General features: G+C 37.6%; 1 protein-coding gene across 6 annotated transcripts in view; it reads right to left on the bottom strand.

Moving 5' to 3' along the window:
* The window catches only part of Rbms1 (RNA binding motif single stranded interacting protein 1), a 205,625-nt gene that overhangs the window by 28,627 nt on the left and 151,903 nt on the right, over nucleotides 1–25,095 (bottom strand). For all 6 annotated transcript variants that reach the window (XM_047544419.1, XM_047544421.1, XM_047544422.1 and 3 more), the window contains exons 3-4: nucleotides 13,380–13,438; nucleotides 8,652–8,743 (exon numbers count right to left, since the gene is read on the bottom strand). In XM_047544419.1, coding sequence (XP_047400375.1) covers nucleotides 8,652–8,743; nucleotides 13,380–13,438 — 151 coding nt within the window. The remainder of the gene's footprint in view (nucleotides 1–8,651; nucleotides 8,744–13,379; nucleotides 13,439–25,095) is intronic.

Below are 25,095 nucleotides of genomic sequence, written 5' to 3' on the forward strand. Positions count from 1 at the left end.
CAAGAGAAGACGGGGAGAGAGGGTGTGCTAACTCTTCGGTATACAGAGAGTGATTCAGGGACCAGCAATACTATTAAAAATTACCTGGGAACCTATTGGAAATGCAAAGTCTCAGACTCCACCTCAGACATACAGAATCGTAAGCTGCATTTTAACAAGATGCTCAAGTGATCATAAGCATATGAAAATCTGAGAAGCAACACTCTAAGATAATTTTCCACCCAGCTTTCCTTTCTTGGGGTAGAATCATCTAGAATCAGATATAACTGCCAGTAAATGCTATGTTATAAGGAGTACAGTATTCCAATCATCAGGAAAAATGTTTACCTGACAACTAGAGTATTTTTTGACCAGGTCAAAATTCACTTCTGCAAATGTGAGATTAGTATAGCCTTAATTTAAAATTAGTCTTTCCTTTGATCTTATTAACTAATAGTATCTTAACATATCGAAGCACAGGACAGTTTATAATTTTTCCTTAATAAGCACTATTAATGAAGTCATTAATTTGTAGGCTAGCCTTGGCAATGAAACAGCACACCCACTGTAATTTTCTAGATTTCTGAGATGCACAAAAATATGTGACGCATTATGCATGTTTGAATTTGTATAAAGTCTTTCCAAAGTATACTAGCTTAATTAAACCTGAAATGAAAAACTTCCTTTTATATAAATCACAAGTAAAAGTGAACAGTGATCTTTTGTGCTATACTTACAGGGTAAGATTTAAAATAATCAGGGGTCAGGTTACAGCTTAGGGTTATCGCTCTTGCCTAGCATGCCTGAGAGCATGGTTCAATCCCTAGTACAGCAAAAATTAATCAGTTAGTCAGTCATTTGATCTGGTACCTAGGGAATGGTAAATTCCCTGGTTTTCTCCAAGAACTAAAGTTATCAAAGATTACAACTATGAGTACACGTACTTTTCTTACAACTGTCTCATCCTAATACCAAAGAACACAATATAAGCAGGCCAGGTGGGTCCAAGAAAAGTTAAAAATTAAATTAAATGCTTAATAGCAAACTGAACACTTACCATCTTTAACTGTTCACAGGCTAAATAAAATGGCAACTATCTTTTTGGTTTTAGCTGAAAATGGATGAATTCAGCATGGTACTACTGATTATCTTATGTTGAACAAAATCTATTGTCCACTATAAAAAGTATACCTTGAATGTCTTAAAAACTGAAAACTGATTTATTTAATAGATGTAGGACAATAAAAACAAAACACAATAAAAAAAAACCACAAAAAAATCAATAAAGATGGTTTTAGGTATTAAAGTTTTCCAATCCTGACCTCTACCAACTTCACCCAGTAAACTATTCAGTTCTTCTATTAGCCATCTCCTTTTGGCCTTAACCTCTCAAGTTTCTGAGGCTTTCCTGGAGTGTCAGTGGGTATTAGATAGAAATCTGGCCCTACATCAACCAGTCCTTAAGGTGGGTCCTGAGGAAACTTGTGGCCTCAAAGAGCTAAAGGACACTTCTTGTGCCCCTCATGCTTCCCAAACTCTCACTGTAAAGTAACTATGACCTAGTTCTGCCTTTAGTAGCTTCCGGTTAAACATGGGATATGGAAATACACACAGTGAAGGCAAGATGTGTGCAAATCACTATGTGAGGACAGGGGTGGTGAGGACATGGGACTTAAGAAACAAGCAGAGGGCAAGAGGTTGATACCAACTGTGAAAGGCTATCGAGGAAAGTTTGGTTTTATTTTGTCAACCACTGCTGCTCAGACTTTGCCATGTAAGGACTGCTAAGGGCAAGGAGAAGAGTCTATGGGCAAAACAGTCAAAGCGGCCTTGCCAGGGCTGGAAAATTTCCTTGAAGTCCTGTGCTTTATCTACTAAAAAAAAAAAAAAAAAGGCAGTTTATTAACACTTTGAGTTGAAATAGAAAAAATATTTCGGATGAAGTATCATGGGGTAACACTGATACTTTGGGAAGATACCCCATGTTTGCCTTATCTTTCACTTTTCTGGAAGGTGAGGGGGAGTAGCAGGAAGGACAAATATAGTTTGAAACTTACATCTTGAAAAACTGGGAGGCTTTGGAGTCACAGAGCAGGGGACCAATTAGAGGACCAAGCATATCTTAGATTTCTGAATCATGTTTAGTCAGATTCAAAAGAAAGCTGGAAACTCCCTAATCAAAGGGCATTAAAACACTCTGTATAGAAATATGGCATAAAAATGTTACTTACCAAATGTGTGTCTATGTGTGTATTATAGACTTTCTTTTTAAATTACAATCATGAAGATCTCTCAATGACTAATGTCTAAGAGTTGCCATAGGAGAATTTGTTATAGATGAAGTAATTTTAAGAGGGAGGCTATAATGCAGATACTAAGTACTTCCCAAATCTGTGTTTTAGTTGCTTCTATGAAAACATTAATAAAAATATTTCATATTCTGCAAGGTCTTGATTCAATTGGGAATTTTATTGATGTAGGAAAAAAACTGCTAAAAATCATAATCCAGAAAGAAATTGGACTTTTAGTCATTTCTTGAATATAGTGAGATAGAATGAACTAAATATATGTAAATATTTCCTATGTTTTTTTTGTGTGTGTTTGTTTTCAACAAAACAATAGCAACAATTCTTGTTTAGGTTTCTTCATTTGGGATGACCATTAGTGCTAATATTATTTATCTTTCTTTTTCAATACCATACACAATGTTGGAATAATTTTAAATGTAAAAAACAAACTAACAAACCACAAAAGAATGAGAAGAAACTCCAAGAGGCAGTAAAAGTCACAAAAATACCTAATCCCAAAGTGTCCACGTATTTTTTACTATACACTCATAAAAGTGGAACACATATTTTTAGTCACTGGCAATGTTTTTGCACATGGAGGATAATTTAGTATCCTTAAAATCAGCAACAACCATAACTCTGTTGTATTATGTCTGAATAATAAGTTGCTATGTCTAAAAAATAAATGTATTCCGTCAATTATAGGTGTCCAAACAAAAGTGGGACCAATTGCCTCTTTATGTCCCTAGGCACGGAAGGGATTCAAGGGCCTCTCTAACAAGTGGGAAACTAGATCCCACATTGGCCATGAGAGGGATAAATGGCTACTAATGTTCACTTGAAGAGAAAAGCGGGGCTTGGAGGTCCCACATGGTGTAAAGCTCTCAGTCATCATCTGAAAGAAATTAACAAAAACCTCCCTGTGCGTGTGGAATGGTTCCTAAAATGCAAGAAAGGGACTTGGCAGGAAGAGCAGACATCTGTTTTCTCTTGTACTGAATACCAACCAGCAGATAGCCACTCACGGGCATGTGACTGCAAACTGCTTGGAGCATGGTGGACTCTGGGGGTGGTGAGGATTAAATTCCCGCTCATGGATTGCGTATTTATTGAGAAAAATGTGCAAGCTTCCCACCAGCAAAGTAGCACCCAATGATCTACTGACCTCCAGCAGGCCTCAGGAGGTACCAAAGGCCTAGAAAAGTCACACTGTTAACAGGTATCACTGATGTTTATTCATGTTTTACATCTTTTTTCCTGAGTTTTTCTTTACTCTTCATAGAATCTGGGTCTTTTATTTGAAAAAATGCATACATCTGAAACATCTGCCAAGTTTAACATAAACAGACTGTCCAAAAGGCCTGAGGTCATTTCTATTTGAGAATTTTCATCAGGGTACTCCATGACCATAATTTTTAAATGTCCCTTTCTCCTCTTTTTCTTCTTGTACTGGGGATTGATCACAGAGGTGCTTTACCACTAAGCTACATACTCAGTCCTTTTTTAAACTTTTATTTTGAGATAGGTTCTTGCTAAGTAGCTGAGACTGGCCTCAAACTTGTCATCCTCCTGTCATAGCCTCCTGAGTTGTTGGGATTACAGGTGTGGACCACAGCACCCAGCTAAAATGTCTCCCTCTTAATTCTCAATAACTGCCCAAGCTCAGAGCAAGTTTTTCTCTCACCTAATTGATTTCTTTGGTTATCAACAAAACAAAAAATATTACCATGTAGCAAGGACTGAGCAAGTTACTAAAAATACAGGAATAATAAAATATCCCTGGTCTCTAAGATCTGAATTTGCAGTTTGAGCTTCTGTGGGATCCTTTCTCAACTCAATGAACATATCAAATAACACTGCCCTTTCCTCAAGAGAATGATCCTTAATTTTTTCTGATTAATTTTAATACATGGATTTTCAACAAATTGACATATCCTGCCTGATTCATCCACTAAAGGAAAGTGGACAGTGATGGACCCTTGTCACTTAAGCACAGGAACCAGATTAACTTCCTTTAAAAATCCTCTCCCCAAAAGCTGCATGCCTAGTGTCCCTTTATCAAGACAGAACAAAGAGGCTGAGCTAAATGCAGACACTCAAAACCCTTGAATTTATGGTAGAGAAAAAGAGATCTGCTAGCATTTAAAATACATTTTCTAACTATAAAGATATAATAAAAAAGAATTTAGATCAAAGAAACTCAAGTCATTCTACAGGGACCTGAAGAAATTCATACTATAGAAAATGCTGGCACATGTCCAGCATCTTGAACCTGTATAATGGTCTTCCCCACAGATGATGGAGGAAGGGATCATTTTCTCCTAGCCAATTTATAGTATAAAGCCTACTAAGGAGGTCTTTGAACAGAACTCATTATCAACCCATGGGGAAGCTGGCATTCAAAGTGCACCACTGATATGACATGGAGTGCCAATCTATACCAGTCCTGTGTTGACTAAAAGCATTGTAGAGACTTTTTCAAAATAGTATGTATTTAATTTAATATAATATGCTGCTTAATATTACGGCATGGGAATGATCCAAGGGCAAGTGTTCAGGGGCACTCAAAATCGCCTTTGCATTTTGTTAACAGGCTGACAAACAGGCCTTTTTCTAACTCTGATTCAGCTAAGGTCACAAAACAATGGGTGTCCGGTGCTTCCACATTCCAGAGTGAGAAATCAGACCATCAAAGAGAGCCTGCAAGGAGCTGACTGAGAACTGGTTTGGGATACTTATGTGAACACTGCCTCCTGTCTGTCTATAAGAGATTGGAGAAGACGAAACGAGCTTTATGTGGAGAGAAAGGTGCATGTGTTCTGACTCTCAATATGTGGGCTGTTTCCCTCTCATTATCAGTCAAGCAGCAGGGGCTTCAACAGACCAATCAGCAGGCGTGATCTGTGCCTCATGGGCCTTGCTGGATACAATGGTCCATGCCACACTCAAAACTGAGTAATCTGGAAGCAGAAGTGCTGGCTGAAGGATACAAATATGGCTGGGAAGAAACTGTTCAACTACAGATGGCTGGCAAAGGTGGATCAGAAGTAGGCTGCACAGGCAGAGTTGGCTCCAGGTGGTGTTAGATTCCCCCAGGGGGGCTGGGGGGGCAGGGAAGTTCCAGAAGAATGGGGCTGAGGATAGCCTTCCATTATCAGGAGCTGAGGTTTTTAGCCCAAGGACATGTATTCTCTAGCTTCGAGGGATTATGGGGAAAGATCAGTTAGAGAAGGAAGGTGGGGTTGGGTAAATAGCTCAGAAAAATGCCAGAAGCATACCATGAGAGAAAGCATCAGTCTGCTGCCTGGCTAGAGAAATCAACACCAGATTACCTCACTGTGAGGTGGACAAACTTCCCCATTCTCTGCAGCTGCTCCAACCCTGGAGGGTTAAGAGCTACAGACAGGGAGCTGATAGAAGGGATGGGAGCAGGAGAAGCATTAGCTCTGGAAACAGAAAAGAAACCACCCATATTCCTATCCAACTGTAAGCCTGCTTTTGGAACAGACCTGATCAGGTGGAGAGACTTTGACATTACATGACACTTAGAATTTGTCAAATAAACAGGGATGGATATTGAAGCACTAAACACTTAAGATCAAGAACAATCTGTCCTTGAAAACCAGATGGTCAGCATCAAAAAGTTAACCAAAATGTTAATGTTAAAATATTTCATATTTTAAATAAGCAAGTTATAATGTATTACACACCCTGTAATTCCCTAAATTATAACTAAATACATTGATTACATATATTTGTGTGAGTATTTACACATGTAATAAATAATTATGTTGGGATGGAAACCTTTAAGATTCTGCTTCCTGGAAACCAAATAATCCATGTAGTCGTCAGCAAATAATTGTTACTTATAAAGGCTGTGATGTCTTTCTGCACCAAGTGACATGCAAGACACACATCCCTTTTGTGGACTCTCAGCAGCTTTCAAAACCTCTACACAAGATCCTAACATCTGACAAATTCTATTTGAAATGCATCTTAAGGCTTTCCCCACACAATGACTTATTTAAAATATCATATTGAGGTTGGGCAACATAAATACACACAGAAGTGACTGAAATGTATTAAAAGATATGTGTGTTTCATAGACATGAAAAATAAAGAGGCATTCTAACCCACCATCCTCCAAAATCAACCAGAAAGACCTGAAATGAAAGAAATGAGTAAAGGGACTTTTTGAAATAAAGAGAAGTCATGGGACCTGCCCTGGATTTTATCCACCAGGAAGCAGGAGCTTCTCAGAGTAGGTTAGCATGAACAGTGTGGAGGACAGAAGAGATTTTCTAAATCAACCCTAAGAGTCCTGCTTACAGAATATTTGCTCACTGTTTACAGAGCCAGATTAAACACTGCGCCAATGATGATGCAAAGCTGGTATCTTTATTCACAATATACTTAAAAATCTCATTGCTTTTCAACAATATTATAGGAAATTGCTCTATGTGGAGGACAAATAATCTGAAAGTCATGATGCTTGCTATTTACAGTTTTGTTTAACTTCTACTTTGGAGTTCAAGAAAATCCAAAGTAAGTACAACTCAACACAAAGCTTTAGAAATATTATATTGCAAGATTAAAAAGGTGATCCCTTCTATTAATTCCTAAAATCTTTATCTATGTTGATTCTTTTATTCAGAGGAAACCTCTATGCTGGTAGATGCATACATATTCTTCAGTAGCCTGTAGTTGCTAAGGTCTAAGCAGGTAATTTAGCTCAGAGATCTTAGCAGGTAATTTATTTCTTCTTTGGAGTTTTTTTTTTAACCTTCCATAAACCTTTGCTTATGGGCATGTGAGTGCTCTTTAGGAAATGATCATGTGCTACTATTCAGAAGTAGCAGAGGACAACAGAAAATTACTCTTTTCAATATTTCATGAAGCCAGATAATATAACATTGTTGCCCCTTTGAAAAAAATACTTAAAATATCTAAGTGCCAAGTTTCAGGTTTGAAAATAGATCCTACAGCAACTGAAAATCCAAAGACAGGGAAAAAAAAATCTACATTAACTACAGGCATATCTTCATAACTGCACTGTAGATTCTAGCTATTAGCATGTAGCCTAAAAGTGACATTGACTAAACTGACACTTATGTCCCAGTCTTTATTGCCCAAAAGTAAGCTTGGGTTATTTGCTAATAGCTAGTACCTATAGTGCAATTATGAAGATATGCCTGTAGTTAAGTAGAATTTTTTTCCCTGTCTTTAGATCTTCAATTGCTATAGGATCTATTTTCAAACTGAAACTGCCAACAGTTTCTATTATACAATTAAGTGTGTAATAGAAGGTCTATTACATAATACAAACATGCCATTTCATAGGTTATTCTCTTTCTGAATCTTAGTTCTTAATAAAATGATCGTGCCTATTTGAAAGTGGGAAGGGGCACAACTGGAGGTCTCCTCATCTCTGGAATCATGACTACATCCATCTGAGTGACCAGGATCATGCATGGTCAACTTTCCTAAGTGCATTAAATCTAAAGCATTGTGGCTTTTGAAAAAGAAATTTGCATCTTAAACTGTTAACGTCAAGGAAGAGCCTAATGTGAAAAGAAAGAGATACTAACTGGCTGGTTAATTCACATTTCTAAATTATATTGTAGATTGTAGGTAAAAACTTGAAGAGGAATTGTCATAAGACAAAATTTTTCAAGGAAAACATTATGTTTTACAGTAATTAGTATCTATGTGTACTGTGCTAAGCTATTCATTAAGCATGAAACTTATGGTTTCCATTTTGTAATCCTTGGACACTCAGGCACATTCCTTACCCTCAGGAATTTTTTTTTTTTTTTTAAACAAAGTTCCTCTGGAATGCTAGAAGTTCATCAGAAACAAGTCTTCAATAGAGTCCTTGTAAAATTGCTGAAGAGTAGATTTACATCCCATAAGTAATATATGTGTAAAAATGCCTCCATAGGAAAAAAAAATGGCATCTATAGCTCACATTTGCATTAAAACTACAAGTTTATTTGAATAAAGCAATGTATGTGCCAATTGCATATTTCTCCAAAATGACATTCTATGTACAATCACCTTCTGAAGTACGCCTGAAATGGTTTAATTTCTTGACATTTTTTTTCCTTTTTTAAGAGAATAGTACCAATCTTAGAGACTCACAAATACCTAATTACCTGAGAAAACCTGGTGTTATTTTTTGATTTACTTACAGGTTATGTAATTTACTATGTGAAATCCTCCTTCCCATGTTAAACTGTGAGGATTATATAATGCTTGTCACAATACTACTGCTGAGGATGTGGAGGCACAGGGCAGGTGTTTCGCAGGAGCCGTGGCTAGCAGGGACAGAGGGAGCATGGGATGGTGCTGGAAGAGGCTTCAGGAGCAAAGTGCTTGACTCACCTTGGCCATTTGAGCCTGAACCCCACTGGCCTTCAGGGCTGACACAGCTTTCTGAGCCGCCGCAGGACTGTCGAAGTCAACAAAACCATAACCTGAAATGCAAAACGCATTGTTTTTATAAGCTATTATTTTATGATTATATGAAGAGTAAAAGAATGACTCCACTTTGTCTCCACACTGGCGACAGAAATGGAAAACGCCATGACAGGGTTCAGGTGTTCACAGCCGCAGAGCAGTGACATACTCAGTTCCTCCTCCTGGTGGTCAGTCTTGGGCTGGACAAGCCTCCCTTCATGGTGTGTGTGTATGCTGTGTGGAGGGGAGAACTGGTTTTGTTCCATTCAAGATCTTCTCAGGTGTCCTGTAGTTACTACGGAAACAATGATGGTTAGAAAAGGTGGGGAGGGGACAGGAAACAATTTCAGAGAAACAGTGTTTTTGGTACTGGGGATTAAACCCAAGGATGCTTTACAACCAAGCTACATCTCCAGCCTCCCTACCCGCTTGCTTCTAAAGTTTGAGATAGGTTCTCACTAAGTTGCTCAGGGCCTTGCTAATTTGCTGAGGTTGGCCTTGAACTTGCAATCCTCCTGATTCAGCCTCCAGAGTTGTCGGAATTACATGTGTATGCCACTCTGTCTGGCAAAAATTATGCTTATTCTATAGACTAAACCTTACTTTTCAAAATTAAAATAAGTACAATCCTTAGATACCCAAAATATAACATAATCAGATTTTGGTAGCTGGTTAAAAGTATCATTTACCTAAAATACAGCTCATTGTATCCCTTTAAAAGAAAGAGGGAAAGAAAATACCTCTAGATACCCAAAATGGTTGCAGCAGTTTATGCCCTAAGGTCTAAAACCAAAATGCAATATAACAAAACGAATAATCACCGAAGAGAGGCTGTGGTCTAAAGCTTAACTGTCTATAGTTTCACATTTTTAACAAGCTGGTCATCTGTTTTCTCAGGCCACAACAAATCATAACAGGAAATTAGGAAAAAAGGGGTTCTGGTGAAGGTAGGTCTGCAAAGTAAGCACATGGATGAAGGCACCTAGGGGTGAGAAAGAATAACAAGCAATAAAAGAGAAAAACTGAATGAAGATTAGGACTTCCACAGCATAGGAGCAAGCAGCCCCATGAATCTCAACAGATCCTGAGAGCAACGCTGTATTAAAATAGACAACTGCTGATTTTTTTCACTGTGATAACTCCATTATTGAGGGAAGGTAAAGTTATATTTAGTACACTGTTTAAAAGAACAGGATTCCAAGAAAAGTACCAGAGTCTTTCCTGGAACTCAAATCAATTATTACAAAATTAATTTCAAAGTAAGTATATTTTGAAAAGGAAAAGCACCACATGGAGGTTGTGTAGAAGAGGAATCCGTCCTATCATTAATTTCCATGTATTATGAATAAATGGTAATTTAGATAGCATGGTACTAGTGTCCAAATAGACAAATACGCAGCAATATGGTCAAAGAGCATGCCTCAGAAACAGTTCAGATTTGTAGCATTGGTAACAAAAATATTGGCTGGTAACAAAATAAGTTGTAATGAAATAGACTATCGATTTCAGACAGATGTTTCAGGAAAGATGAGTGTTAATGCAGCTTCTCTGTAGTACTTAGAATTGGATTGAAATTATGCTTAATTCGATTTAGACAATAGAGAAATAGCCAGGTTGGGAGAAAGAAGAGGGCTAATCCAGGTCAAAGCAGAGAAGGCCACTCAACTGCCAGGTTAGAAGTCAGGTGAAATGTACTCTGGCTGTTACTGAGAAATTTGCTGTTAATGCTAACATATTGTACTCTGTGGATGGATACATTCTAAATGAATACATGGCCACTACACTAAAATGACATCGTTTCTACTGATTGAAGTTTAAAAATTTCCACCAATTTTGCAATTTTTTTTTTTTTAATATTTTGTTTTAGTTGTGGGTGGACATGATACCTTTATTTTTATGTGGTGCTGAAGATCCAACCCAGGGCCTCACGTGTGCTAGGTGAGTGCTCTACCACTGAGCCACAACCCCAGCCCAATTTTGCTATTTTTAATAAATTACAATAAGCAGAAGAGCTCAATTTCTGCTCCTACCCTACTCCTTTTGTTCTGATTATTGTGTGTGTGTATGTGTGTGTATATCCCCACAAATATATATATATATATACACACACACACACACACACACATACACATATATGATATATATAAAATATATCAGACCTCTTAGTCTGATTTGCCCTCACCCTTTTTGCTTCTGAGTGTGCATGTTTTGGTCCATGTGCAACCACATATGAAATACTCAATCAGCTACCTAATCAGTCCTTCAGGAGTTTGGCCCTGAACCACCACATATAACAGTGTTGGTAAATCTTCAAATATCTCTTGTTGGCCAAATTCTGACAGAAAATGAAACATAAAACAATTGAATCGCCAATAAGTAAGGCACATGTTATTCAGACTTAATATATTCTCCAGCTTAATTTTGTCCAAAGAGGCTCCAAAATATGGTTCATGACAAAATGTCCTATGACCTTCTAAGATCTTTTATTTCCACGTATATAATTCTCATATTTAATCTCTAAAAATTAATTTATTATACAAGCACCTTTCACTTATACGAATACTCCATAATCTCATACATTAATTTATCTATATTCACCTATCAATCTTTCATATATGTATCTACCTACCTATCATGTCAAGTTGCCTTGGGTTGCATGTCATCTAACTTTATTATGAGCTAAGTTACATGTTATTTCTTATTTGTCTAAACATTATTACCTTTTTTCTCCCCTTTTTTCTCATTCTGGTTTCTAGGACTTTATTATAAACCTATTCTTACCTCCATAAGACATCTGCTGGTATCAAGAGCTGGGAGGTTTCCTCAAGGCACAGAGCCTTGGAGGGTCTTATTTCTGCCCACACAATGGCAGTGTCTCCCCAGGCCCCTGTGAGGGGTAGGTCTCCAGGGTGCTTGTATCTGAAGTCAGTTCTGAATTATAACCTATGCTTCTTTGGAAGTCCCATAAGCTGATTCACTTATCTGTGGACCCTTTCTAACTGTTAAGGCTTTGCACTATAATAACATGTGAGATTGAGCATCAGTTAACCTCTACCCATACCCTTTCTAGATTATGATGAGCACTTGGTAGAATTTTGGCTTCCTCGGATAGGCTGCTATTGGAGTAGTGTGCACAGAGGTGGTTTACAGTTCAGGGCTGTGGTGGAGAATTCAACAGAGGACTCTAGGTCCTGTCCCTCAGTTAACTAAGGCAGCTCTGCTTTGCAGCACACTGAGCTGCCTTGTAAGATTTCTTCTGGGGTCAGGAAGAAAAGGAGGGGAGGTAGGGTAAGGCCAGAACCACTTATCTCCTATAATGTATCTCTTGGTTTGAGACTGTTATTTGAGATCACTTTCCTGTTTTATGCCTGCAAATCTACTTTTCTTTATAAAACCAAAAAAAATTTGTGTCTCTGTTCTCCCAAATCATTTATAAATGTAAAATAAGACAAATGGTGGCAACTAAGTGTATGCATTTCAGTCTACAAGTTAATTCTCTCTAGTTTAATTCATTTAAAATATTTATGGGGCACTGCTCTATATAAAACACAGTCTATTCACTGTCTCAAGGCAAAACTGCCTTAATGTGCCATGTTGATTAAACATGGGCTTAGATATTTGTCACAATTGCTCCTTTAAATCTAGGCACTTTGAAGAAGAGACAGCAATACAATGGACCACTTCAAGTCTAGATTAAAGGAAATGGCTGGCTTAGGAGGAGAGGCCCTACTATAGGGTTCATTTATGTTCTTCGCCTTTTTCAAATTGTACTAAGCCACTGCCCCGTCACCACTACTTGAAAAACTAGGGTCTAATTAATGAGGAGATTTGCCTTCTCTGCCTATTCCTGTCAACCTTATTTCAATTCATGGGGTCAGTAGTTAGATTCAAAGTCAGCTGACTCCATTCTTCCCTATTCCTAGAAATCACATGCCTATTGTTAAGATGCTGGATCATTAAAAGTCAGAAGCACAGAGCATCCGAGCTGCCTACCGCAGATGCCTCCTCTTCCAGCTCATGGAGCTGGATGAGCTCATCCTAATTACACGGAAAACTGAAGGTCAGTGCATCAAATTAATGCTGCAGCATATTTCAAAGGGGTGCATGACCTCCCCTCCCTATTACAATTTGGTCAGTGAAAATGGTTCTCTCCTCCCCGCTGCCAATATTGTCAACAGGCATTCAACAGAGAACAATTGGGAGTATTGAAACATGTAATTAAGTACTGCTTAAAACTACTCTATTCTAATTAATAGAGCCAATTTGCACAATATGTAATCTTTTCAGTTCTTTAGTACAGTCCACTGGTCTTCAGTAAGCAGCTCTAATCTCCTCAGGCTCAGGAAAGAAAAGCTATTTTCTAAACTCTACTCCCCTTTTAAAAGTAGGGGCTAAATGCCAACTAGTATTTTGCATGTTAACTCTACTGGTGCCAAATCTGGAATTCTGGCAAACTGCAAGTTGCTGTTGGGTTTCCAGCCAAAACTCAACCAGGGACAAAACAAACGTAAGCAGCATGCTGATGTTGTGCAAGATAGAAACTGGGCGACACAGGAGATTTGATTTAGAATAAAATGGGGGTAATTTGGTAACCTAAGATCAGGTTCAAAATTCCATCATTTTCCAAAGCTATGATTTAGTCATTGAACATACCTTTGCATTTGTTCGTTGTCTTATCCAAAATTGCCTTTGTGGAAACTATTTTCCCATATCTAAAAGAGAAAGAAAAAAGAAGTTATAAAGAACTCTTATTAAAATCTAAATCTAAAGAACATACATACTTTTCAAACACCTGCAAACTTTAAAGTACAAAATATTCTTTACGAAGCGGCAAGCAACGGAAATTCTAAATTCAACATTTAACTAAAAACAGAGAATGGACAGTCTTCCCTTTTGAATCTCTGGGTTACAGTTTGATGTTTAACTTTGAAGAACTGGTACCTATCTGACAATCTTGGTGTAAAAACATGGGAAATGTACTGTGAAAGTATTTTCTTCTACCGACACTCTGTCTATGGTCAATGCAAGGCTGTAGAATTATTAAAGCTCTATAACCTCCATGGCTTTTATGAAATAATAATGGTGGAGAGCTGCTGCAACCTTCTGTTCCCTGTGGTTCCACAGCCAGTGCTGCAGAGTCCCAGACTGTCACAGAGGGCAGGTGGGCCTGTGTGTACTTTTTTTTTTTTTTTAATGTTTTTAGTTGTAGATGGACACAATGCCTTCATTTTATTTATTTATATGTGGTGCTGAGAATCGAACCCAGTACGGTACGCCTCCCACATGCCAGGCAAGTGCTCTACCACTGATCCGCAAACTTAGCACCTGCTGTGTGTATGGTTAACACACTAAATGATATAAAATAAGTGTTTTCATTTTTACTAAAAACTTCTGTCGTCATTTATAAATTGTTTATTAATGCTACTTCTAACTCTAATAACAATACAGTACACAATTATGTGTGCATGTACAATGTGTGTAAGAAATGGATCAAGAATATAAAACAATGTGCCAGTGATTATCATTCATTTTATGACAGTATGTATGAGAAGTATGTTCAAATTCCTTAATGTGCTATAGAAGTTGGGGGAGATGGAAAAAAATCAAACACTAAAATTAGTGCACTCCTACTAAAAATGAAGGGATAGTATAATTTAATATATGTATCCCCATCCATACCCTCTGAGAGGGCAAATTTTGAGGAAAAGCACCATTATCTATGCTTGTCTTCTAAAAATTGAGGGGGGGGGACTTTGAAAAATAATTCTTAAAAAATTTCTTAAAAATCAAAGTAAACTTTGGGAAACACAGAAGTTACTTCACGTATCTGAAATGCAAGTTTCCTCATTTATTATGTGGTAAATTCCAAAATTATACTTTCCTACAACTTTAAAAGTCTCACATTTCGTTTCCAATACTTTTCTCATGATTGATTTTGAGGACTAAAAAGAATTTTAAAAGTTGTAGGAAATGTAAGTATCTGTGTAACTTAATTAAATCACCTTGAATACTATAAACTTCTATTTTACACATTGAAATCAGCTGAAATGTATTTGTCTGGAAGAAACAAATGGCTCGAGTCACCTAGTTAATTTTCCTTATTTTCATTCTGTGTAATCATGTAGTCAGATGATTACTAACTAGGCATGAAAGTAAAGATAATTTAAGGTTCAAATGTCAATTACAACCAAGAGACATAATGCTGCACAAACACCTTCGATTCCCTGTAGAGATTCTGAGTATACATAACAACATTAACACAGATCACTAAGCTTACTCAAAATAATTTACGAAATCCACAAATGATGAGACTAAGTGATTTAAAGATGACCATCTAGCAACCATCTACCTACCTAGGTTATAAGCTTGATAGTTACCAGCACTCTCATTTGCACAAGTCTACAATGAAAGCATTTTTAGATTGCATCCCTGCACATGCTTTTCCAAAAGCAGGGGGAAGCGCTGGTATGACTCCAATTTAGAAGAGGGAATTGAAAGTCACAGAGACTCAGAGACTATGCCTGAGGTCGCGCAGTTCAGAGCCTTTTGTCAACCTAATAGAAAAGGACATTCAGAAGATGACAAGGTTGGCCTTGTACCCTCTGGTTCTGCTTTCAACATTTAATGATGGGAAAGATGGGGACAGACATGAGGTGTGGGAGTAGGAAGAGAAAAAAGACCCTGTAGCACTGATATGAAATCCACGTTACACACACTTCTGCTTCTGGCTCTCTGCGACCTCTGCTATATGTGACATTAGTCCTTATGTCCACGTCTATGCCAAGTGTACCTTTCTCTTTGGGCCTGGTACCCAGGTGTGCACCTCATCCTACCTGTTCCCAGGATTCTGTGCCCATTCAGGTTCCTCTCCTTTCTTAACTGAATACTTTCACCAAATTTAATATCTGTTCCTCAACACTTCTTGTCCTTAGAATATTTATCTAGTGCTATAATTGTAAGTAATGAATCTCTTCTGGTGATGCCCATTTCTCCTTCCTACTTGTTTTTCTTTTTAGTCTCACCAAAACTTTGGTTTCTGTCTATACCTCTTTTAAATATCTTAATGTTTCATTGATGCTTAGATATCTAGTTAAATATCATCTCATGTCCATCATTTCCTAAATCCTATCCTCACTAGCATCCCAAACACATCTTTCCCTGTCTCCTCTCTGTATCTCTTTTCACCCAATAGCATAGTTACTCTCCCAATCTCCCACCAAGCTCATGGTCTTTCACACAACACCAACTCTGTCATTTCTCAATTCATTCAGTCAATAATTCTTCTGACTTTTGTCTCTGATGTCTTTCCAAACTTAACTCCTTCCTTATGTCATGACTAGATTTTTGCAAAAAGCACTGAATAGTTTCTCCCTGCCTTTGGCCTCTAGTCCTCCAAGAGGACTTATGTGCTGCATTAAATTGCCTCAAACACCACTTTAAACACTTCCCTCCCATCTTTCTATTACCCTGCTGCACCCATGCTTGATTTTGAAGGACCTGTTCAAACACTACCTTTTCCATGAGACCATCCCTAATTTCCTCAATCATGTGGCTATTTTATAAGAACCCAGAAAGGGATTATGTTTACTGAGTTTCTACTTATGTTCATGGCACTGTGCCAGGTACCCTGCATGCATGATGTCACTTAACTTCACAATCTTACGAGGTAGGTGTTATTATTCCCATTTTTGCAAATGGGTAAACAAAAACTCAGAATTTTGAGTTTAAGATCTTACCTCAAGTCCCAAACCTCAAAAATGAACAGCTCCTAAGTTCTCACTGCAACTTGTCTATGAAATTTCTTTGAGGAACAATGTTCCTTGTTGCTCTTAGTAGGAGAGGAGATAGGAAAAGATGGTCTCTTAGACTACTACGTATTGAAATAGATGCACTTTTGAAGCTCAAGCAAATTTTTTTTTTATCATAAGAAATAAAATGTGGCTCATGATTGAATGAAGGATAAGGAAACAGAAGAGAAGAGATATTTCTGAAATTTATCAGTTTTACTTTCCTTGTGGTTTTCATCATGATTTGTGGGTTAAGAATGAGAGCATGATTTCATGGAAAGTTAGAAAACAGTATCCTCTCTATCAATGCTGGCTTCCGTGAATAAGAGGAGCAGGAAGTTGCTTATTTGGAGTTACCTGGGGGTGTTGAAAGGCTTCCTGCTCAAAAAATATCTTTTTTGAGCTGTCCCCTCAGTCATACTTCTCACAGGACAAGAGGCTCCCTTTAAAATACAGACCTCCAGAGCTGGAAGATGTAACACTAAATTACTCAGGCCCTGGTTAGCTCAGTAGATGACTGAGTCACCTCACTGTGGGAACAGAGTATAGAACAAGAGGTTCTGATGGCAGAAGGAAAGGGCTAGGAAAGATCCAGATCCAGACTATGGAGAAGAGCCATCAATCAAATGGCATCTTAAGGAACAGGATAAGGGGTGTCAGGCTGCAGAGTAGTCTAGTCTCCCTCTCTCTAACATCTCTCTCTGCTAGTTTTACTTGCAGTAAGACTTTACAATGGGAAGAGCATTACAGAGAATTAACATTTAGTCTTATTCTATTGTCAATCATCAATGCCCACAAGATTAACAGGCATCTGGGCACAAATTCATAAAGTAGCCAGATTTGCATTCCCCCTTGTCTCTATCTGCAGCTTAATTTGTTTAAGAAAACCATTATTAACAAACAGGGACATACACATACTGGGGCAAAAAGGTCTCCTGACCTGCAGAATTCACCCTCTAAGGACACTAAGGCGGTACAACCCCAAGAAGGCAAGTGGTAGACTTTTATGGAAATAAATGTGTCTATAAAGATACTTTGAGTTTTATCCAGCTTCAAAGTAACAAGGCTCGGATCAGCCCTTGCTACCCAGATTACAATATTCTTTGCTAAGAGAAGATAATCCACTCCAGAGGAAGCTCTGGCAGTAAAAGGATAAAGAGTAATTAAGAGACATGATTGCAGAATAATTAGAATTTCAAAGGGAGAGGATAACAAGTAAAAACTCACACTTAGAACTACTGGTCCAAGTGAACATGGCTGATAAAACCTTGTACTCAGAAAAATACTAATTTTTTTTTTTTTTTTTAGTTTGAAACACAGCTTTTCTCATTTCTCTCCCCTTTCCATTTAATCTCCTCTTTCATCTGCTATAATAGAAAATCAAATCTATTTTAGAGTTTGTATCTATTAAATGAAACTAAATTTTCTCCTCTGCCCCCTTTACTTAGTTCCTCCTAAATTTCTACTTTCCTTGTTAATCTATTTTAATTGCAACAGTAACACATGCTGTTGTCATTAAAAGACACAGAAGATTAAAAAACTAAATCACCTGAAGTCAGGTATGAATGTTGGTGCATGTCCTTAGAGATTTTATCTAGTGTGTGTGTACAAACGTGTGAGCCCGTGTTCTCTCCCTACTTCTCTCCCTCCCTCTTCCAGCTAAGGAACTGGCAGCTTTTGAATGTTCCCAGTTAAGAACCAAGGCTCTGAAAAGCAGAGTCCACTCCAACCTCCACCAACAGATGGCGATAATGGTTGATAAGTTATTTTAATTTTAACACTGCTTATTTCCTTTGTAAAATTCATTTAAGGCACATTTACAGGATTTGTATTACATTTGGAATATTTTATGAACATTATTAAACCTGAAAAAACAATGTGTTAAAAACAACAGTAAGAAAAAGTGTATACTTATAAACGAAAAAAGGATGCTTCCAAGTTTGGGAAAGGGCCAGAAATTGCTCCCGCATAGAGGGTGGTGATTTTTGTTTGTTTTAATAGAAGTGCTCCTGAAGGACAAAGAGGGACTCATGCATCCAAAGAGGCTATGCCAGTGCAAATGATGGTAATCAGTAAGGGAAGATAAGGGAAGAATTGGGGGGTGGGTTCAAGGGCAGGACATCAGAAGGCTGACAAACTAGTGAGTTAATTCAGGGAGATAATCAAAGTGATGCTACCTTATACTTCAACGATTATTTTTGTATGCCAGGGTTGTTCTAAGTGATTTAGGTTCATATTTTACTTTTTTGAGAAGGTGAAGCACTATTCCCACTTTGTAGATGTAACACTTAGGGAAAGAGTGAACCTACTCAAGGTTACATAGCTAATAAGTAGCAAAGTTGCAAGGCAGGAAGTTTGCTTTGGAGTTTAAAGGCCACGCATGTTGACAAGTTGCAGAAACTTTGGTCACCAACTACAGATTCAAAGCAATTCCACTTTGAATATGCACACCTCCAAACAAGGAAAGGGCACACTGTCACAGCTAATGTCACTAAGATAGATGCTGATGACATTCAGAAAGGGGTTATCTGCCTCAAGACTTTTTGGATGCATGACCCTGGTCTATCTTGGAATAGTTGTCCAAAATAAGTATCAGGGAGGAGCGGGGTGTGATTGGCTTTAAAGCTTAAAAGGCATAACTCAGGGATCTGTTTTGTGGGAATGAATTTGGGGACTACAAGTCAAACCTTCTCATTACTTTGGAGTTGTCAGGGAAAAAGAAAAAATACACATATACAACCAGATCCTCACACTCATAGCCACATACCCATATCTGATTCTATACTACATGCAGTTTTTAGCTCACCTTTTCTGCTACTTTATTTTTTCACTGGCCCGTCAGAAAAGGGGATTTTCTAAAAATTGCTTTAGCTCTTTTAACAGTGGCTAGACAGAGGAAGGACAACAAAGTAAAATTACATCCCTTTAGCTGACAGAAAACTTTGTTGGAGACAAACTTTCTGCCTCCTCACTACGTTGAACAAGTCATTTTCCTATATATTCTTCATTTACTTTGTAGAGGAAGTAGTAAGCATTTCAAGATGAGACTTAAGGCATAGGAAAATTTCAGATAATGTAATCCATTTTGAATTGATTTTGTAAGACTGTATCTTTTTTGCCCTGACAATTTACATAGTTTCTGTAAGACTGCTCTAAGACAAAAAATATTAAGGGCATAGAAAGATATTCCATTCTTCCTCCCATTCATTGTTGTGGCTAAACTCTTATATTCCCACCCCTTCCTCTGTGCTGTTTGGGTACACCTTGTGAATAAATGATCTTAGTGCATGTAGGGCAGGAAGATGTTTTAGGCAGTGGACTTAGAGCCAGGGTATCAGGGAGGTGAATACTTGGCAGCAAAAGCTACTACAGACCTAAAGTCAGAAACAACTGAAAGCCTGGTGCTGAAGGTGAGCGGATCACAGGAAGATAAGTGTAGCAAGAAAGGAGAGATCCAATCACAGAATCAACTGATATTTGCAGCATTCCTATGGTATGTCCTTCACCATACAAAGTCTATCAAAAATGTGTAAGATGTCATATCTGCCATCAAGGAGAAAAACCTTTGTAGAATGTAAGGAATTTTTAGTATTAAAAACCATCTTAGTACTGAAATAAAAATATGAGACCTTGTATGATGAGTGCTATACAAAGGGGGCCATAAACATAGAAGGAAGGCCCATCTGAGCAAGAAAGATTGGCAACCAGAAATCCAGGTTGGCTATGGAGGGGAACAATGAACAGAAGAATCTGTCTCCTGCAAATCTATGTGGGAGTAACAGAAGTCAGATCTGAAAAGGTGCTAGAAGGTTCAGAGTTACAGGAAAAAAAGAGGAAACAGAGTGCAGTGGGAGATTTTTACAACTGCAGAATAAAATGATGAAAGCAAAATTTCAGTAAGATGAATAAAAATCTTATGCCCGGGATTAGCAAAGAGAGGAGTCACATTTTATTCTTTTTTTTGCTGTTTGTATGCAAGCAATAACATTCATGTTCAAGAAGTTAAAATGGAGGGATGAGAAGATCTGGGAAAGGATGAAAAGGTTCTAAAGGGCAGAGGAGATTGAAGACACGGGTTTCTCTTAAGAAGACTTACACACTCGACTTGATATCTAAGAAAAATATTCCACAGTATCTATGCTGTGGACAGTCAGCAGCTTGCTCTGTGAATTCAGAAGATGGAGAAATGGTGCCAAGTTTGCTTTTTCTGAGCTGTCCTACAAGGACGGTGATTTCAGCTCCAGGGACAGACCCAGAGCCTGCAGACTGGAAATGACTTAGCAGATGCTCAGACTGTCCTCATGTGGTGTCACCCATGGTGAGCCTGGCTGCCTTAAAGCATGTGAGCCGATGGAGAATAAATCAAAGAAGCTTTGGGACAAAGTACTATATCACATTTTTTTCAAAAGAAAATATATACATTTACATATCTGATTTTTCACTTTAAAATTTTAAGATACATACATTCTCTGAGTAAAAATGAAATTGGTCATTTTCACCCAGATTTTGGAACAAATCTTTTCTCACTCAATTTAGAACCATTTTTGCTAATTTGTCTTGTAAACATTCCTGTATGAAATAGGTGAATCTATTATAAATGCAGACAAGAGTAACAACTGAGACAGTTTCTTCCATGTACAGCTTGAACTAAAAAAATTATATAGAATGAACATTACAACTACTTTGTTAAAAATGGCCAAGATGCATTTTTTTTGCCAAGTTCTGTGTAAAACATTTAGCTTCTTTTCTAAATAAAAAGCATACTACAAAAACATTAGACTTACTACACACATTTGCTATTATAGTTCAGTATCAATTCTATTATGATCTGAAATCAGGTAAAGTAGCTCTACACTGTGTCTTTTAAGAGCACACAGCACACCAAATCTCATTTACATTATCTTATGATAACATTTTTACCACAAGTCACTGTACAGTAGCACTTAAGGATGCAGCCATTGAAGGCCAGACCTAAATTGGTGCTCCTAAGTACTAATATGTAAAAGGAAAATAACATATGCTGAAAATGGAACCCAGGATTTTGCAAGTAAAACGTATATTATCTATCATAAAAATGAATACCTAAAAGTCCCAAACACTGATTAATGTCCAACTTTTAAAACAAAGGCAATTTGATTACAGAAAGTGTTTTTTATTTCTGAATTGAATTTATGAATCAACAATTATTGTTTCTTAAATTCTCTCCCCACCCCAACCAAAACCTGCAATGTATTTACTTGGCTCTGATAATCTTACCCTTGTGTTTATATAGCACTCTATTCATAAGGAAGACACGGTTACAATGGAAAGACAACAGAGAGACCTGTCCACAAGTAGTAATATGGCCAAATAACAGCTCTGTGACTCTGGCATAGCTGCCTGGTCTCAGTCTCCTCATCAGTAAAGTGGTCTAATAATATCTGTTTCATAGGGGCCAGCACAGTGACTGACACATAATAGATATTCACTAACTAATCAATGTTACCAGTTTCTCCCACCCTCTCTCTTCCTCAAGTAAGGAAATCACTTGAGAGCACTCACCTAGATTACCTTCTAACCTTAATATCAATATGGCCCAAGGGTACAAAATGTTGAGAGAAAGTAAAACTACTATTTTTATTGTTACTTTTCAGCACAGTTATTTGCATACTGTAGTCATTCAACATATATTGACCAAATGCATAATATGTGAACAGGAATATATTTTTTCCCCCTTAAAAGTATTTGGTGTGGGGAATTAAGGGACACTGATAGGGAGAAGGGAAATAACTATGTTTTGCCTTGGAAAATGGACATGAATTTTATTGTAATTTAGCTTATAAAAATATAAGAAGGAAATAGATAATTTCAGAGTTTAACATGGAATTTAAAATTAAGACCAGAAAGAAAGCTATAAAAGGTTGGGGGAAAACCCCCAAAGGCTTTTTGTTCCTAGATTGCTTTTCCAATATTTCTAAACTTGGTGTGCTTGGTAAAAGAAATCAAAACTAGAAATCTTACACCCCTCCCCAAAGAAGTGAGTCAGAGTGTGCAGAAACTGAATGCACTGCACTCCAATGCTGAAACCATACATATGCAAAACAAAAACAGCATGACAGAGAGTAAAAACTAAGCATGCCCTCAGAGGCAAAGCCAAGTTCTCAAACTATTAAAAAAGTGTGCAAAATTACCTGGAAATTTCTCTTGAATCTGACCCAAACTAATAAAGCAGGAGTCAAATTGGACATTTCTTGGACTGAACACTAACTACTGGCTTTGATCCAAAATACAGCCCTGGCATATTGATTTCCAAATGCAGCCCATCCCTTTCTTAAGTAATAAATTCTGAATGCCCCACAACCTTGAAAAGTCAGGCTGAGTAGACTAACAAGGAAAATGTTCTATTTAACTCATTTTACTTCTAAGAAATCTGGGAATATGACATAAATGTATCACTAGTAAAAGCCACACTTGGTCTGTTTAAGCAAGGGAATGTTAACTTAGCCAGTCGGCAGGGCTGATATCTCCAAGGTCACTTGTGACAACCTCTAAGCTAAGGCTCTAAGGACAGATCTGATAGAGAAGGATAAATAAAGGCTTCCATATTGATCTCCTACTGGTGTACCTCTGAACCACTCAGTCTTTAGATACTGCAGATAAAGATGAGCACTCATACCAAGGGCATAGCAGTACAGATCCAAAATTTCAGAATATTAAAACCTAAAATCAAAGAGGAATTATCTTTGTATGAAAGAATGTAACTATGAGAACCAAATGCTGTAAAATTACTTTGGTATCAGTTTCATACAATTACCATATCCCAAGTGAAACAAATTTGTCTTTCACTATAGTTTGAATTTACTGAATTTTCCAGATGGTTATTTTTCTGATTTTTCTTTGCAAGTGAGGAGGCTGCATATAGAGCTGAGGCTAAAAGTGCTTCTTATCTATATGACCCAGTCAGTAAGAATTGTCCAAATCTTGCATAAGAGGACAGGTACTAAGGGGTGGCAAAATGCCATTCAGAGTCTTTGAAAGAACAAAAAAGGCAGATTCTAGAAACTAAAGGCAGGTAAAGGTAATGCTGATATGGAAGCAAACTTTGAGCAGATTAGTAAATTGCAGGTTAGAGAGACTTATGAAAAAACCAATACCACAGAAGTCCTTAAGAGCAAGTTAAATACATTAAACTTAGTTTCTATTTTGGGGGGTGGTGAGGAAGATAGGAATGCTTGGGAATGCTTCATATTATTGTTTGACTTGAGCTAAATAAAAATATAATTATTTGTTCTTAGATGAAGAAATCTGAGAAGAGAAAATTTGGTTTGGATGGATGGTAACTGGTTGAACAAGTGACTGAGTTCAAAATAGCTGGTCAGTGTCACAGTTATAGAAGCACAACCCCTAGTGACCCTAGTGATGTGCTGCAGGGCTCTGTTGCTGGCCAGTACTATTAAAAACATTTTAAACCATGACATAATCAGGTAATTGGTAGCACACTTATCAAATATAGACATGTACCAACGTTAGGGGGCATACTGAACATTAGACATCAGAATTAAAAGTGTGAAATTATTTCAACAGGTTAGAATGAATACTTGGCCATTGCTGAAACTATATTTAACAGGGGAAAATAAGTCTTATAGTTAAGTTCCAAGGGGGAAAATCAACTGTACAAATTAAAAATGCCTTATGTTCACTTAAAAATATTCAGTGTTTTAATTAGGTACAAGTTCAAATTCTCTGAATAACTAAAATTTAGGTTGCACTGAGACAAATATATGACCCCGATCATACAAATATATAATGTCCTTGGTCTTTATGCTCATCATTCCCCAACATGCATTATTATGGGTTAAATAATAATAATTTAAAGAAAATATGTCAAAGTCCTAAACCCAAGGACCTATGGAGGTAGTCTTATTTGGAAATGGGGTTTTTGCATACATAATGAAGTTAAGATGAATCCCTTCAGGCAGGTCCTAATTCAATGAAAGAGGAAAATTTAGGGAAGGGAAAGGGGACATACTAGGGAGTGATATTGACCAAATTATATTGATATATTGTGTACATGTATGAATGTATAACAAATTTCGTCATTATGTACAACTGTGGAAAGAAAAAAAAAAACAGGGAAATCTGAACACAGGGAAGTAGCCATGTGGTGGCAGAGGTTGGAGGGATGCAGCTGCAAGTCTGGAACACCAAGAATTGCTGGCAAACCACCAAAACTAGCAAGAGTAGGGAAGGATTCTTTCCCATGGGTTTCTGGAGAGCATGGCCTTCTGACACCTTCATTTTGGACTTCCAGTCTTCAGAACTTGGAGTCAATGAAAATGCATTGTTTTAAGCTACCAGTGGTACATTGTCATGGCAGTTCTAGCAAATGAACACAGCTCCATCTGGCCTGGATGCCCCTATACAGGTTAGGCCCTGCTCCACACTCATTTCCTGCTCTGGACAATGTCACTTAACCTGGGAAAGTTGGTGTGATTCTTCAAGACTCAGTTTAATGGCACCCTCCAGCAGCAAGCCTCTCCTGACCTTCCCAGCTGAGCTAAGAGCTGCCTCTGTGCTGTGCCACAGCAGCCTGTGCCCACAGC

This window comes from Sciurus carolinensis, chromosome 3 (genome assembly GCF_902686445.1).
Source record: "Sciurus carolinensis chromosome 3, mSciCar1.2, whole genome shotgun sequence".
In the NCBI taxonomy this organism is placed as follows: Eukaryota; Metazoa; Chordata; class Mammalia; order Rodentia; family Sciuridae; genus Sciurus; species Sciurus carolinensis.